The sequence below is a fragment of the Labrus mixtus genome, chromosome 19, assembly GCF_963584025.1.
Source record: "Labrus mixtus chromosome 19, fLabMix1.1, whole genome shotgun sequence".
Lineage (NCBI taxonomy): Eukaryota > Metazoa > Chordata > Actinopteri > Labriformes > Labridae > Labrus > Labrus mixtus.
In genome coordinates this window covers 2,880,615-2,897,025 of record NC_083630.1, presented here as the reverse complement: position 1 = coordinate 2,897,025, position 16,411 = coordinate 2,880,615, and the positions used below count along the sequence as shown (strand labels likewise).

At 42.2% G+C, this 16,411-nt stretch overlaps 2 protein-coding genes across 4 annotated transcripts; both read right to left on the bottom strand.

The window, feature by feature from the left end:
- Window positions 1-991: 991 nt before the first annotated feature.
- Window positions 992-4,895, bottom strand: pigm (phosphatidylinositol glycan anchor biosynthesis, class M). The gene is made up of 8 exons (XM_061064643.1): window positions 4,499-4,895; window positions 3,698-3,871; window positions 3,405-3,525; window positions 3,065-3,320; window positions 2,379-2,482; window positions 2,063-2,217; window positions 1,711-1,812; window positions 992-1,211 (listed from the first exon to the last, which is right to left on the bottom strand). The coding sequence occupies exons 1-8, from the start codon at window positions 4,667-4,669 to the stop codon at window positions 1,047-1,049; spliced, it is 1,248 nt and encodes a 415-aa protein (XP_060920626.1). The 5' UTR covers window positions 4,670-4,895; the 3' UTR covers window positions 992-1,046.
- Window positions 4,896-5,932: 1,037 nt separating this feature from the next.
- Window positions 5,933-15,843, bottom strand: LOC132993926 (leukocyte elastase inhibitor-like). 3 transcript variants are annotated; one of them, XM_061063913.1, is made up of 11 exons: window positions 15,684-15,833; window positions 14,678-14,761; window positions 14,146-14,327; window positions 10,141-10,245; window positions 8,756-8,896; window positions 8,425-8,542; window positions 7,606-7,748; window positions 7,422-7,499; window positions 7,148-7,237; window positions 6,883-7,063; window positions 5,933-6,799 (listed from the first exon to the last, which is right to left on the bottom strand). In XM_061063913.1, exons 2-11 carry the CDS (start codon window positions 14,691-14,693, stop codon window positions 6,573-6,575), a joined length of 1,281 nt encoding a protein of 426 aa, XP_060919896.1. In that variant the 5' UTR covers window positions 14,694-14,761; window positions 15,684-15,833; the 3' UTR covers window positions 5,933-6,572. The 3 variants fall into 3 exon arrangements, with proteins under 3 accessions (XP_060919896.1, XP_060919897.1, XP_060919898.1); XM_061063914.1 differs by lacking the exon at window positions 14,678-14,761 and having other exon boundaries at window positions 15,684-15,843; XM_061063915.1 differs by lacking the exon at window positions 10,141-10,245 and having other exon boundaries at window positions 15,684-15,832.
- Window positions 15,844-16,411: the final 568 nt, after the last annotated feature.

Here is a 16,411-nt window from a genome sequence, read left to right as displayed (position 1 = left end):
CTGTTGAGTGACCATCTTGTCTTCATTATAAAGCCTGCTGACATCCATCAGATCATGGAGAGATAAGTATCTTTACAGGTGATAAGAAGTCAGTGCTCAGACAAAGTTAGCAGCCTGTTGATTTCACAACATTAAACTCTGAGGCTCATAACCCTGAGGTTCATGTTCATTAGCCAATCCCTGTAGCTGCACCTCTTTACCTCTGCTGCACCCTGACTCTTTTTATTCTAGAACCAGACCTGATAATAAGTTAGAGTAATCATTTTTATTAGAGACGCTCCAGACCACCAGCGGGGCCACCTGCCCGGACTACTACATGCAGTACTGGGAACAAGAGAAGGCCTACAACGGACGGAGCGCTTTGAAACAGAAAAGAGAGAAGAAGAGATGTTTGAGGTTGTTTATTTGTGGAGGATTTTATAAACAATCCGCTGAATGTGATGGTATTCAGTGTTAAAAAAAAACTGTCTACCACAGGCCATTTTCCACAACGGTCTCTGAGTGCACCGCTGTGATTCATGAAGAAGAAATGTAGGACACAGCTGACCGTGACTCATACACGGACACACACAAAATCATGTATGCTCGTTCACTCACACGTACATACAGTCATATATAAATGTGTTACTCCTAAATATTGTGTTCCTCTAGTTTGTAACATGACTCAAAGTATTCACACAAACATGTTATTATTATTATTATTATACGGGCCAGCAAACACACCCGGAAGTGACCAAAGTGATCGTTGTGATCATGTGAGATTAGGAGAGTAGAGTCCGATTAGAGTCTCTGCCAGCGTGTTTGTACGAGGTGGACTAATCTGTGAGGGTTACACCAGGACAGATGTTTCAAACTGTACTTTATGAAGGGGAATGCTGCCACCTGCTGCTCAAAGCTTCACACTGCAACATAACTCTATTCTCCCTCTCTCTCTATCTACTGTCCTGTCTCTACATTAAAAGGCATAAAGAAAGAACGAGGGAGACTGAGATTTAACAAAATACAAACTTTATTGTCGTACATCTTCAGTCCATCGTTACCTTTAGTCATTCGACCTTGGCTCTGTGCGTCTGCGTTGGTTTGTAATGGACTACGATCTGGATCAGGATGAACGAGTTGATGATCAGGAAGATCAGTCCGGCGATCCAGATCCACAGGAACGTGTTAAAACCTTCAAACTCCAGGAAGTAGGCCGGACCCAACCAGATACCCTGAGAGGAGAGAGTAAATATCAAATCAGGGTCAGAACTCCCTGAGGAGGTCAGAGTGTTTATCAGTGTGTTTTTATCCTCTAGACTAAAAGGTTCTCAACTGATCCAGCCTCAGGACCCTCCTCCCCCTTATGAGAAGTTGTGACCATAATGTCAGATTTATTTGATGAGAAGTCGTGCAGTTCGGAGCTCAGACGGAACAAAACAAACATGTTTGAAAAGCCCTTCATAGACTTTCTGCACTTTTGGGGTCCTGACCTTTGGGCACCAAAGATCTCAGGGGGGCGCAAGACCTAGTCTTCTTTGAGGTTAGCTTTTCTTAGAGACAGTCAGAGGGGCTCCAAGGTAACAAGGTTGGGAATCACTGCTCTAGTGTGGACAATGTTTATTATCAAGTTAAGGCAGCATTTTTCCACATTTTTCCACATTTTTCAGCAAGCTGAAACTCTGAAGTCTGAGGTCGTGTAAGTGTTTGAAATATTTTCATCAACTGAATTACCTGTCCAGCAAACCAGAGGAGCAGCAGTCCCGCCCCCTGTTTGAGTGACAGGCTCAGGTGAGGGATGACCAGAGGGAGCAGACACAGGTACCACAGGAAGTACTACGGAAGGAGAAACAAACATCACTGTTACAGGAAGTAAGTAAAACTTTCTTTATGTAGCACTTTGAAACACTCAGTTACAGAGTGCTTCACAAACAAAAGTGATCAAACATAAGAAGAGAATGACTCACGATGTCAAACAAAGTTAAGATCATGAAAACACTAATCGACAAAAACAAAAGATAGCTCTCATATTCTCCTGAACACTGAAGGACCGAACATTACCCGATCTCCGCTGAGACTCGTGTACCTGAGAAGTGCAGACTTTGTTGAAGGAGACAAAGATGGCGGTGTGCAGGAAGCAGCAGAAGGACAGGTCGGAGTGAAAGGCCCACGATGCAACCAACAGCAGGATGAGCTGAGGAAGAAACGCTGCCAGGCCGAGTAAAGGACTCCAACTGCTGTCTGCAAAATGAAAAGACAGAAGAGGGTCAAGCATGTTTAGAAACTGCACTCACTTACTCTCTTTTAATACACAACATACATGCTTTTAACTTTATTACAGATTTAATAAAGAAGCATTTTATCACTCGTCCTCGTTCGTTTGTCCGCACGGAGGAGAATACCTGCAGTGAGGTAGAGCATGTAGAAATATGGAGAGAAGTTGTGTCTGATGTCTCTCCTGGTCAGATGGTACAGGTATGTCTCATGAAGGAACTCCCAACCATACCTGACGAGACAGGAGAGGAGTCACATTTCATCCACAGTTATTTAAAGTGTTTTCCTTCAGAGATAACGAAGAGAGGCTCATATAAGGCCCAATCAAAAATATATATTAAACATTTTAAAGGTGACATATTCTCCTCCTCTTCTTCAGTTTAAATAAGTCTCAGAGCTCCTCAAAACATGTGTGTGAAGTTTCTTGTTCTAAATCCACTCTGATCCTGTATTTGATCATGACTATAAACCCCTCTATTTCAGCCCTGCTCAGAACAGGCTGTTTCTGTGTCTGTACATTTAAATATGTAAATGAGCTGTGTCTGACCACGCCCCCTCTCTGGAAGGACTTGGGTGTCTTGGTGCTTTCTCTCTCCATGTCCTATTGTTTACGGTGAGAAGGCAGACTCAGAGGGCAGAACAAACACCTAGCTGTGGGAGTGTCACCCACCAGGGGGAGGTGGGTGACATGAATGTCATGATGGGAACATCATGACATGTCTGTTGTTTAGGGTATCAAACTACAGGCATAAAACTAGCTGGGGATCTGCAATAGGTCACAGGTTGCAGAGAATAGATCAGCGTTTCACCTCACATGTAAAAGAAGAGTCCCGTCAGCAAACAGAAAACTCCTCCAGAAACACTCGCAAAGAGGAACAGCTCTCTGTTCAGGAAGCTTCCTAGAAACTTGACGAGCCTCCTCAGCTTCCACGTGAACCCCTTTGCATGCTCCTCTGACGTGTCTGTTGGTTTGCAGAGCGTCAGAACAATAGGCAGAGCGTATGTGATGGGGTAGATCTTCATATGGACGGACAGACCATAAAGTACAGCTCCCCATGTTAGATGCCGGGCTAGAAGAAAAAGGATCAACCTGTGAGCAGAGCAGCCGAGTATGTACATGACATTAAAAGTAACTTAACAGAGTGAAAACATACCTTCCATGCAGAGTAAAGTCCCCAGCACCAGAGCAGCCAGGATGGACTCTGCGTTTCCTCGGCTCGACACTCCCATCGGCAGAGGGTTGAGGAGCCAGAGAGCACAAACACGACGCGCTGTCTGAACATAAATACATCAAAAACAAAACTTAACCTGCTCTGAGCATTTCCAAGAAGACTCAAAAACTCTATACCTTTACCCTGGACGTGTAGTAAGGTTTCACTATAGTCCGCGATCACTTATAAACAAGGACTTCATTTAACATACAGATTAAATGTGTGAGGAAACAAACCTCGGAGCTCAGAGCTCTCAGACGGAGGATTGTGTAGATGAGCACACCGGACAGCACGTCACACACGATGAAGAGGAGCTTTCCAAACACCTCGCTCACATAGATGTTAGGAGTGAGCAGCCAGGCGAGGAGAGGAGTGTATCTGTAAGTCGATCTGTTGTACGGAGACTCACCCTGAGGGAAAATGTCCGACATTGACTTTAGATAGATAGATAGATAGATACTTTATTGCTCCTGAGGGAAATTCAAAGCATCCAGTAGCAGGTTACAAAGACGTACATGACATGAAACATTTGTTACAAATTAAACCACAAAACCGACGACCCTCCCCCCCATACATATATATTAACCCCAAAAAAAAGATTTAAAGAATACCCCGAGATGAATCAAACTTAAACTGTGCAATTAAAAATAGACTTATACAAGAAATATACATAACCCGTGCAGGGATAAAAATATATGTGTAATTTAAACAAAAACCTGTAAACAGTTGAGGAAAAACATCTGTAATTAGACCTGAATATAATTTTTTTTTTTTTTTAAGTGTTGACCTTCTGAAGTTGTGTTGTTTATGTATGTACAGCAATATTTAAAAAGAAGATAGTGCAAAATTATCAAAAAAATATTTTGCAAAAAATATTGTATAAAATTGTATAATTGTATAAAAAATGTATACAGCACAGAAAGGAAGAATAAAAAAGTATTGTATGATATAAAAAGACAAAACAGCTTTATAAAACCCGTGACAGAATAAATAAACTTGTTGTTGTTGTTGTTGTTGTTGTTGTTGTTGTTGTTTACCTCCGTGATGAATCTCGCAGCACCAGTGAACACGTGGTAATCAACATCAGTGTATTGAACCTCCATGGTCCGGTCCTGGTAGTCTCCATAACAAACCAAAGCCAGTCTGATGGTGAAGGAAGCCGAGAAGAGGACGTGTTTGTCTGTCAGCACAGGTATTAACCTCTCCATGTTTCACAAGCAGGTTCAACCGGAGCTAACTATGCTAACGGCTAACTGCTACGACTCTGGGTGACGTCATCCAAACTGTCCGTTTCTCTCTGGTTTCATCGTGAAAACATTTCTGATAATAAAACCGTCTAATCATATATCATCTGATATCAAGCTATTTATCTTTCAATAACACTTCAAACATGACAACACGGAAGTAGTCCGGAAGCGTACATTTTTCTTCTTCTTCTTCCTTTTTTCTGGCGTATTGCAATTCCCCATTTAAATGTGCATACCGCCACCTGCTGTACCGGAGTATTCAGGAGGGATCCAGTTTTAATATAAAATAAAGTAATGAAACAAAAGAGAAGATAAATTAAGTAATTGAACCCTTTGTAACTATGCCTTCTGCAAAAGGTTCTGATGTTTATTTGAGACACCTTTAAGTAAATATTTAATCTCCTTCAACATGTTAATTACATTGGTAGACAGATAGATAGATAGATAGATAGATAGATAGATAGATAGATAGACAGATACTTTATTGATCCCGAGGGAAATTCAAAAAAATGTATGGTATGAGACCTTCAGGATTTTACTCAGAAACACCTTTTAGGGTTAATTTAAACATCTTTGGGGTGGCAGTGGCTCAGTCCTTATAGAGACTTGGGTTGGGAACCTGAGGGTCGCCAGCTCAAGGCCTGGTGACGACCAAAGTATCAAAGTTGGTGTGATTTCTGGAGAGGTGCCAGGTCACTTCCAGAGTACTATCGACTCTTTATGCTCCTTATGTAACAGCCCCACAGTTCTCCATGAATGCATGTCCACAGGTTCTGTTTGAGCACGTGTGTATGAGTAGCATTTCTCTCAATAACACGGTGAAAACACAAACTTCCCCTCAGGGATTAATAAAGTATAAAAAATAATGTACTGTAAATCCTAGAAATGATGCACCATCTAAAAGAACTAATTAATTCAATGTATAAAAAAGACATGTATGGAGTAATGCTTAAAGTATTTAAAGAAAGACTTGTGTGCAGCAGGTGAAGAGCAGCCTGAACAAAGAGGAGACTTCTTCTCTATATCATGAAACTGATCAGAGCCTTACAACAGTATGTTCATGTTAAACATTAACAGTTAAGCCATTGATGATGAGGACTTCTCAAAGACAGCCAGTGTAGTATTAACTCTTTATGATTGAATGGTCAAAGTACTCCTGATACCTGATATCACAGGAGACTGAAGCACACCTGAGAACATGGAAAGAATGTAAAGAACCAAACGTTTGCAAAGCACTCTTTTTATTTCACGTGTAATCTCATTACAGACTTCATGCCAGGTTAATAAGTTCTTTATAGCCTTCATTCATCAAATGCATAACGACAATCACTACATGCATCACTTTCTTTGCTTGATTACAACTTTGAAAATGTGATGTCATCACATTATTCTCTTTGGTTGACTTAAAAAAGGAGCTCTGGTGTTGCATGTTATGCAGAAAAGTTTACAATCTTCAAACCTTCATATGGTGTTAAAGTACAGTCGATGTAAAATACTTACTTTACTTCACGGTAGACATTATGATAAAGGCAGATTCTTTAGAAGAGAGTAACGTTTGAGAAAAGTGTTTAATGGTAATAAGACAGGGACTGCAGCAAAAAGGGTCAAACGTGTATTACAGGCATAAAGTAAACCAGATCTTTCAGAGGAGGTAAGGTGCAAAACAGAAACAGTGCAACGGTGTTCAAGAAGGCACAAGTGATGCAGAGCAGTAAAGAAATCCAACACCACAGTTTTAACTTGTGAATCTAGTATTGCAAAAAAAAAAAGGACGGGAGCTCAGAGTGACCATCTGTAAACTCTGGAGAGATTCTCAACATTACTCTTGCAGACGTATTTGTTGAGAAAGAAAAAAGTGCAGCGTTCACTCCGGGGAGCAGTATCTTCCAGCAAAGAGGATGCTCATGGAGGGGTTGTGTCTGATGAAGAAGAGGAAGGGGTGGTCAGCGATGAAGGTTGAAGGACGCATGGCACAGCGCAGCATCAAGATGGCAGCGGTGGCTGCAGCCGCCTCCGTTCCCTCCTCGTTCACCTCCACAAACGCCTTGTGCACGACCTTGGAAAGGGCCAGGTCGTTTGCAGGAGACATGCCTGTCACAGAGGAGAGGGAGCACGTTGATTTTTCAAGCACATTGAATCTGATAATCTTCTTTGTTTAAAAATGTATTCTGTACCTGAGAAGTCACTCAAGCCCATGTCGAAGGCATCCACCATCCCCATGCTCATCAGGACGTTCTTCAGGTCGTAACTCTCCTCCATCTTGAACCGAGGCAGCCCCACCATCACCTCCTGCACGTCCATCATGTCCGGACGAGTCCAGTCAACAAAGTTCTCGTACGTCAGCTCCTTCTCCAGCTGGACGTGGGAACAAAATCAAATGATCAGTTTGTGTTCGCTCTCATGGGTTTCTTAATGTGCTCAGCTGTGTTTGGGTCCTACCTTCCCCAGGCCTGTTGTACCATTCTCCATATCATTGGGCAGGAAGAGGAGCATGCTGAGCTCCTTTCCTTTATAAGGCATCTCCAGGATCTGTTGGATAGAGGGTTTCAGACATCAATGCATCCATCCATCAATTATCTATAACACTTTTCCCATTCAGGGTCCCGGAGGGGCTGGAGCTGATCCCAGCTGTCACATTCACATCTACGGGTAACTTAGAGTCACCAGTAAACCTAACGAGCATGTCCTGTGGGTGGAAGCTGTAACAATTTACCTGACAGTTGCCTTCAGGGATGAAGGTCAAAGGAAACTTTGCTTTCTGGTGCATCATCTTCACTGTCTTGGTTTCATTCTGAAATCAACAAAAAACGATAAGAGGCGCTTTTTCTTGTTGCAGTGTCGTCTAATAGTCACTGTATTTTTCTGACTTTAGTGTTTGACCATGTGATTGGTGTTACCTTGTTGAGTCTGAACTGAGCGTCCTGCGTGGAGCTCTCCTGAAACTTTTTGTCCCAGTTTCCCTTGAAGTAGATGGCGTTGACGAGAACCAGCCGGGTCATGCTGTCGACCAAGCCCTGAGCCAGCAAGTCCTTAATTTTACCTGAGAAGTAGACGGAGCTGTGAAGCTTTGTCACACAACAGAACGCACGTCCGAACAGGCAGGCAGTAACCTCATGGGTAAAGAGCGTTTCGATTAGCTTTAGGATAAAGATAGATCTCGAGTAAAAGAAAATCCAGAAAGACTGACAGAGTCTTGCAGAATGTGGAGGAAATGTGGAGATTAGAAGGGTTAAAGGCCCCGTAAAATATAAAGTGTCAGGGCGTCACCAACGATAGCGCTCAATGCACACAGGCTTAAGTCCTCTAGTGCGGGTGGCCCGGGTTCGAATCCGACCAGTCTCCCCCTTCCTGAGTTCTGACTCTCACTGTCCTATCTCTAAAATAAAGGCATAAAAAGCCCAAAGTAGTGTCAGTAAGCATCCTCAGGAGAAGACGGAGGCCTAAGCAGAACCTTTGTTTGCATAGATCAATTTAAAGGAGGATAAACCTCTTCCTGTTGGGCTCATATTTTTATATATTTTGTATTTTAATGTCTGTTTTTTGCTTAATGATGTTTTTAACTCTCTGTGTTTTTAAAGCACTGTGAGTTGCTCTATGAGTAAACGTGCCCTGCCTCATTTGAAGCTTTTCTGGCTCTTTATTTTGATTGCATTTGATAAAAGACTAATCTGGTCTACAAACTAACTCATCAGTGTGTATTCATGTGTAGGATCTACCTTGTGTCTTGCTCTCCACCCAGCTGTTGATGTTGACTCTTGCAGCTTCAAAACCTCTGATGAAGTCAATAGACTCCAGCTCTGCCTTGTAGTGCTTCTTTGTGCTGTTTAAGAAGTCCTGTTAGCACAAACAACCCGACACATTACTCACTCTTATTCACACACAATCATTTCTTTGACTTCAGTCACTGGAATCCATGGCTGAAACATATCTCCACAGTCTGTCCACCCGTCATCCATCACTCCTGAGCCCTGCTTCACTCCAGATTACCGGTATGTAAACGAACCACGCCTGCTCTACTTATTCACACACTGATACACACACACACACCTCAACAAACTGGTAGGACTGCTCCCCGTACAGCCTGTTGGCCACACTGAGGGCATACGGAGCGTCCGCCTTGTTGAGCTCGCTGAGCAGCAGGGCGAAGCTGGCGTGGACTTCATCCTGACACTCCTGAGTTTTCAGACACTGCAGAGAAAGAAGAGAGCTGTTACATAACTACAAAGAGTGAGGAACCAGTGTTTAATAAACACTTTACTGGATTAGGCTGGTGGAAATCTGGGACGGGTATTTCAGTGTTTTTAAAGTTGGGCACAATTATTCTGCTCTTGTAGATTTTTTTTTTTAATGTTTACAAAACTCTGAGATACATCCCTCCACCAATCATCCCTCCTACAGTTATCCCTCCAGCAGTCATCCCTCCAGCAGTCATCCCTCCTACAGTCATCCCTCCACCAATCATCCCTCCTACAGTCATCCCTCCTACAGTCATCCCTCCAGCAGTCATCCCTCCTACAGTCATCCCTCCAGCAGTCATCCCTCCTACAGTCATCCCTCCAGCAGTCATCCCTCCTACAGTCATCCCTCCAGCAGTCATCCCTCCTACAGTCATCCCTCCAGCAGTCATCCCTCCTACAGTCATCCCTCCAGCAGTCATCCCTCCAGCAGTCATCCCTCCACCAGTCATCCCTCCTACAGTCATCCCTCCAGCAGTCATCCCTCCTACAGTCATCCCTCCTACAGTCATCCCTCCTACAGTCATCCCTCCTACAGTCATCCCTCCTACAGTCATCCCTCCACCAATCATCCCTCCACCAGTCATCCCTCCACCAGTCATCCCTCCACCAGTCATCCCTCCACCAGTCATCCCTCCACCATTGTTAGTTTCATGGTTTGGCGTAAAGGCCTCTCTCTCAGTAAGAATTCAAGACTTTCAGCTGGTGTGAATCCAAATCAGCAAGACGTTACCCATCAGTCACAAGGACGTCTGCTAAATGTGGTTATGTTTTATCAAAGAAAATAGGAAACAGAGGGATGTGTGTTTTTCTTGATATGTTGTGATATCAGAATATGAAACTTTACACAATTCGGTTTCACCACATTGTCGATTCCAGCTTCTGCTTTGAAGAGATAAAACAGGAAGAGGCCGCAAAGAGGAAAGCCAGAACTCTGTCCCTTCATAAAATGTAATAACACAGACGTTTGAGCTGCTGGATTCACACTTAAAAAACCATGTCTGCAACTTTGCATTGATGTTTTCTCCCAAATGCATCTGAACACAGCTGTGTATGGGAGCGAAGCAGGAAGAAAACAAGCATGAAAACTCTCCACAACCCATTTGATCTTCATCTCTAAGGTTCCCCTCACCAGATGACACCACTCAGGAAGTTAGTAAAACACCTCTGCGTTAGTTTATCTCTCCTGCACTCCACCTTCAGCAGGAACTTTGGCAGAATGGACTGGACCTGCTGCTGCATCTGCATCATCTGCTGCTCTGCTGCAGGCTGAGGCTTCTCCGCCTTGGTGAAGCAGAGGACCTGAGGGTGCAACGTTCACTGGGAAGTCAGGCTTTGTGCGTCTCTGTTTGAGTTCTGGAGGTTATAAACACTATAGGCTACCTGTGGTTGTCTCATTATTTCCCTGTTATTTACAGGTGAGTAAATGTCACAAATACATGTGGTCTCTATATTCTTCTATAGCATGTGGAAGCTAACGCCATCCTTAAGTGTGTCAGGATGTGTTTTTAATGTGTTTTGAAGGTTTTAATGTAGGCCTACTTTAGCTATGATGTTCATGAGCGCTAGCTTAGCTCATCGCCACGTTCATATAGCCTATGTCTGTCATGGCTTGTCCCTAGCTCCCATGCTCTTTTGCTAGTTTTGTAAAGCTCCTGTATATCTCAAGTAACCGTGAGTTCATGAAGACTGTTCGTTTTCATATTTTGTACTTATATTCATGCAAACTTAGTGTCAGTGTGTTCTAGTGTTCAACATATCTTGTTGTGCTCTGCACGTTATTTCATTAAAGGGTGTGGCTATGGCGTGCGTTCAAAGTTTGATGTGCATTTTGGCAACTTGCCCAAAAAGTTAATGCTTATATCTCTGCCATGCAGTGTTCAATCATATTAAAATTTCTCATACATGATACGGGGTCCGCCCTGAACACATCCATGATTTAAATCTTTCGATTAGTCACAGCGCCACCTGTTGACAACAGGAAGTTACTGCTTCTCAGTTAGTATTAGCCATTGCTACAAGGTAGCTCATTTCCCGCTCAAAATTGGTGTGGACCATGCTAACACCTTGGCCATACAACACTTTCAAGCTCAAACGCCTACGTCCAACACTGTCGCCATACGGATGCATCACTCGCCATCAAACAGGAAGTGGCTGTAACTCTCAGATACTTTGTCTGATCTGCCTCAAATTTCACAGGTATGATCAGGGTTGGCCTCTGAACACATTGGCATAACAAAAGTCAACTTTAACCATAGCGCCCCCTCCTGCAAGGAATAAGTACTACATCCTATATAGAATGCTCAATTTGCTCCATATTTCATAGCTATCATGACAGTGCCATCCTGAACTGCTCTACCTCAAAATGTTCTGTGATCTTCATTACGCTGCCTATTTCAGCATACCATAGTATGACTTTTACACAAATTGGACTGCACGGTCTGCTGCTTAGCCACGTTCCGCTGCTGCTGCACTCCCGCGGTCGCAACACACCCCGACATGCACAGGGGTGCGAGGGCCCTTCATCACCGCTATTTTTTATTTTTATATTTTACATTTTTAAATTCTATTTTCTATATTGTAATATCTTCTTATTCTGTATTATTTAAGTTGTTGCTAGTTCTGCTTTATTTCCTTGTTAATTGTTTAGCACCAATACACCAAGTCAAATTCCTTTTATGTGTAAATGTACTTGGCAATAAAACCTGATTCTGATTATTGAGTACCATCGCTGCTTGTAGATATTCCGGCCGTGCCTTGACCTTGTAAAGACATTTATGTTAACATTGATATTCCACAGCACTTTGTAAATAATAAATAGGGGAGGTCATGTCTGCTGGTCTTCACTGATGAAAAAGTAGCCATGTGCAGTGATACGGAAACTTAAGAATGCAATCCATCGTCATGCATCGTTAGCAATCGTGCTTCAGCACAGTACGGGGAAACTAGAGCCAGGATGAAAGAAAGAAGTCAAACCGATGCTTCATCAACATCACTTTTAGCTCAGGGAAATTGTCTTGAACTTTTTCACAACTTCCGGACATTAATTATCAAACTGTGGTGCGGTGGACTCTGAAGCTTCAGTGTTTAGCCAGCTCTGCATCGGTCTGTAAACCTTTCAGCGTTTCTGCAGCTCTGTCATGGTGGTCTGCACCACGAGGAGAAACATTACGTTGATCAAGTGTTGTAACAATGAAGAGTAAATCTTTTGCAATAAGAATCCGTCTGTTCCTGCTGGGAGTCACTTTATCACTCATGTCTGTCATCTCACTTTCATCAGTCTGTTGTAATCTCCTCTTGTGAATTATTTACACAACGTCTTCTTATCTCATGCTCATGATGGATAGGCCGGGTCTTTGTAACATAGCAATGAGTAAGGTCTTTTACCTGCTCTTTGTAACATAACAATGAGTAAGGTCTTTTACCTGCTTTTAGTAACATAACAATGAGTAAGGTCTTTAACCTGCTTTTTGTAAAGTGTCTCAAGATACTTATACTTATACTTATAGAGATAGATTATGAGTTGACGCTATACAAATAAAAATTGATTGATTGATTATCTCATGACTGGGATTCTTTCCTCAGAAACACGGTTGGTTGAAGATGAAGCTCTGCCTCGCCCAAACACTCACAGCGGCCTGACTGTACACAGGGTGTGGCTTCTCTTTAGGAATCCTTTAAAAAAGAAAAAATGACACTAAAGTTCTGCTTTTACAACCAGCTCACTTCCACCTACATTCAAACCCCCTCTGCAGAGTGAACAGTCTGCTCTCTAAAAAATGGGGGGAAGGGGGGGGGGGGATGTCCATAGCAGCAGGCCCTCCCATTTATTAAGTCATTCATTTACCTTTTCTATCTCCACTGATCATATCTACTAACATGCACGTTTCTGAAAGGTATTATATTTCTCTGTAGAGTTTGAACATTTTCATGAAGTGTCAGCCGAAGTAAGTCAACCCAGACTTCTCGCTCTCCCCATCACAGTTTCCAGCTCCACCTGGGGGATTGCAAGGCCAGACCCCCGGATCTCCTCCCAGTTGGGGGTGTCCAGGTGGATACTAATCAGATGCCCAAACCACCTCAGCTGGCTCCTTTCGATGTGAAGGAGCGGCGGCTCTAATCTCTGACTTCGACCTCTGCTGTGTTTACGTTGCTGCGTAGAAGAAGTTTACGCTCTGACTACAAAGTCATTATTGAATAACGTAGCCGAGAGTTGAAGAATATTTAACATGATTGCATGACAGACAAGTGGACACGTCTGCTGCTTCATAATGTGAACTGATGAGGTGTACACATTACCTACTGTACATCTTTATTGCCTTAGCACTTCCATGTTATGTCACGTTGCTATGGAAACACAACACAGAGCAGCCCCCCCCACGTAAAACGGAGTCAGAGTCTGAACAGATCTTTGTCTTTGTTGCTGACGCTGAGAGGAAAAAGTGGTGATTCATGCAGAGCGAGGCCTCTGCCCTTCCTCGCCCACCGCTCTGATTGTTCACTTTGTCACAGAGACGAGCGGACGGACTCATGACACAAGACATGCTTCACATTACTGTGAAGTGAGTGGTCTTTGTTATTATTTCTCTTTAACTTCCTCTTCCCTTGGGCACCCATAGTTCACCCCCCCCCCCCCCCCCCCTTCCTACAGAGACGCACAACAACAACAACAACAACAACAACAACATGGCTGAAAGCATTAATGAAGAGTTCCTTCTCTTAAAGGCTCGGCCTCGTCAGTCGAACAAACTACAGTCTGTGTGAAGTTTGTTCAAACCAAGAAGCAACCTCCGCTGTTGAAAAATGAAGCCGTGCAAAATCCTGCAGTTCTTCGAGTGTCCACTAGAGGCTGGCTGCAGAAGTACAGGAAGTCACATACACACCCATTCTAAAAAGCCTGTTTTTACAGCAGAGATGTTTACTGTAATGGTATCATGATGACCAGTCTGCAGAGTAGCTCAAATGACAGACAGACACAGAAGTTTTTGTTGACTCTTCCATTTTGATTTTTTAAAGAATAAGAGTTATTAAATATGGCGCGTAGCTGACCTGATTAGGAGGTCACTGCATTTCCACTGTAAGGAAACAGCATGTTTTATACTCTATGATAAAACCTTTATTTAAGCTTTTACAGGAAGCATCAAATAATGCTCCCAGTGTTCATGAAAGCCGTGTGTGTGTGTGTGTGTGTGTGTTTTGTACCTCCGACATCTGTGCAGCCGTGTTGGCTCTGGCCCCCAGCATCACCATGGCCAGAGCAGACGAGATGCTGAAAGGAGAGTAGAAGATATTTGCCGTCTTGTCGTTATCGCTCAGCGTCTTGAACAGAGCCAGAGAGAAGCTGGTGTTGGCCTTGGACAGTGGGCTCGGTGATGCCATCGTGTCTGCAAACAAGAGAGGACGGAGCAATAAAATAAAAATAACAAACTTAAAATAAAGCCTCATATCTTCTTCTGACTATTTCCTCCAAGGCCTGATTGTTTTCTCCTCACTCTCCACAGCGGCTCTCTTTCTTTCTGTGCGTCACTTCTGAAATCTATACGGAGTAGTGTTGTTGTCACGATACCAGAATTTCAAACTTACAGAGGAAACCGCATCGATTCCATGACGATAAAAGTAGAAGTCTTGGCACCAAATATTGGGCGATGTTTCAGAAACTTTGCCAAAGGGTATTTTTTTAAATAATAGATGGAAATCTAATTCTGCCATGCGGAAAAGACGACCCTTACTATACCTGCCACGGCCGACATTCAAGCAGCCAGATTCTAAATGTATTTCCTGTAGTCTGAAGACAAGACCGATCTCGAGAACTCCAACACTACATGAAAATATAAATACATCAACATAAAAGATGATTAAAGGGAAACACTGCTCATAGATTATTATCCCAAAATACTTTTTTCTACTACATTATTTTTATATATGTAATATATCTGTTTAGTACAATTTACAGTTTTATCATAGTCACATTTGTTACACAGATTGCAAACTATATTATTTAATCTAGCCTTGATATCTTATTATTCCTAACTTAAGGAAAAACTGTTTTTAAAAACATAAGATAATTCAGCCACAGTAAAAGAAACATTAACCCTGACAGGTTTTAAATCTATCTGAGGATCCTCGTGCCAATAACCACAAACAAAATATAGTTCTTTCACACATAAATTAATTCCTGCTAATAGATTTGTATTTGGATAATTTGTAAACAGGTGAGACTTATTACTGTCAGTAATAACTGAGTAATAAAGAGGTTGTTTGGTTGTTAAGATTTCTTTTAAAGCAGCTGCAGGTCTTATAAGCTAATACAAACATAAATATAAGAACAAGAAATCTAACATAAGAAAGTAAAATACAGCTCATGTGTTAACATTTTCAAATGCTTTTTCTGCTGTTATTTATCTGGGCAGTCAGATTTAGTGTTAGTCATTACCAAAGTTTATTCCCTGAGTATGAAACTTTTCCTGTGCCAAACTCCTCTGAACATGTAGTTCATTTACATTGAAACGTCTTCCTCATAGTAATAAAAACTTCTCTAGATGGATTAATTGTATTTTTATTTTGAAATAATTTGAGAAGTCATGTCAACCTGTTTAAAGGCCGATCACACTCTTCACCTTTAGCCCTACACTGTTGAACCTGTCAGGTAAATCTGATCAAAGGTAAATAAAGGTGTTGTTCAGGTGTACAAACGGAATCATTAAAGATCACTGCGCCGTCACGGAGGGAATCAAACTTACCGTCAGAGAGTTTCTCTTGAGGTGTGAGAGAGTTCAGGATGATTTCCTTCACAGGAAGATTTCTGTGTGAACCATCTGTTTTATAATTTACAAACAGACACACCCTGAAGACCTGTCAGAACCAGACTGTAAGGTCAGAACTACTTCCGCATCCTCATATTTCTTTCTACGGGAGCCGAACGGAGACAATAAGCCTTTACTCGCGGTTCTGTTCGAAAAGCGGCTAAAATAATTAACAATTAGCAGATGGACTGTAAATCTAAAGATTATACGACATAAATTAGCACTTCTTCTCTTAATTATTAAATATATGTTACTTTATTTAGTTTTTGTCTTTATGAAATTATTCAGAAATTCATTTTCTGACTTTGCATTTCGTGTGATGAACATTAAAATCGTTTGCAAGATGTGTTGATTAAATGTATCTTCCAATGACCTAACAGTTGTATGTGTACTATGATGTACTTTTTTGGGGGGGCTTTTTGTGCCTTTATTTAGAGGCAGGACAGTGGATAGAGAGAGAGAGAGGGAGAGAGAGGAATTACATGCGGGAAGGACAGGAGTGATATGATCACATTTTCTCGTTTGGGTCAGGACTCTGGCTGCTGAATTTTGAATAAACTGAAGTTTTCCTACAGATTGTTTGGATAACCCAGCATAAAGAGTGTTACAGTAATCTAAACTGGTTGAGATGAATGCATGGACTCATTTCTCTGCGTCAGTTTGGG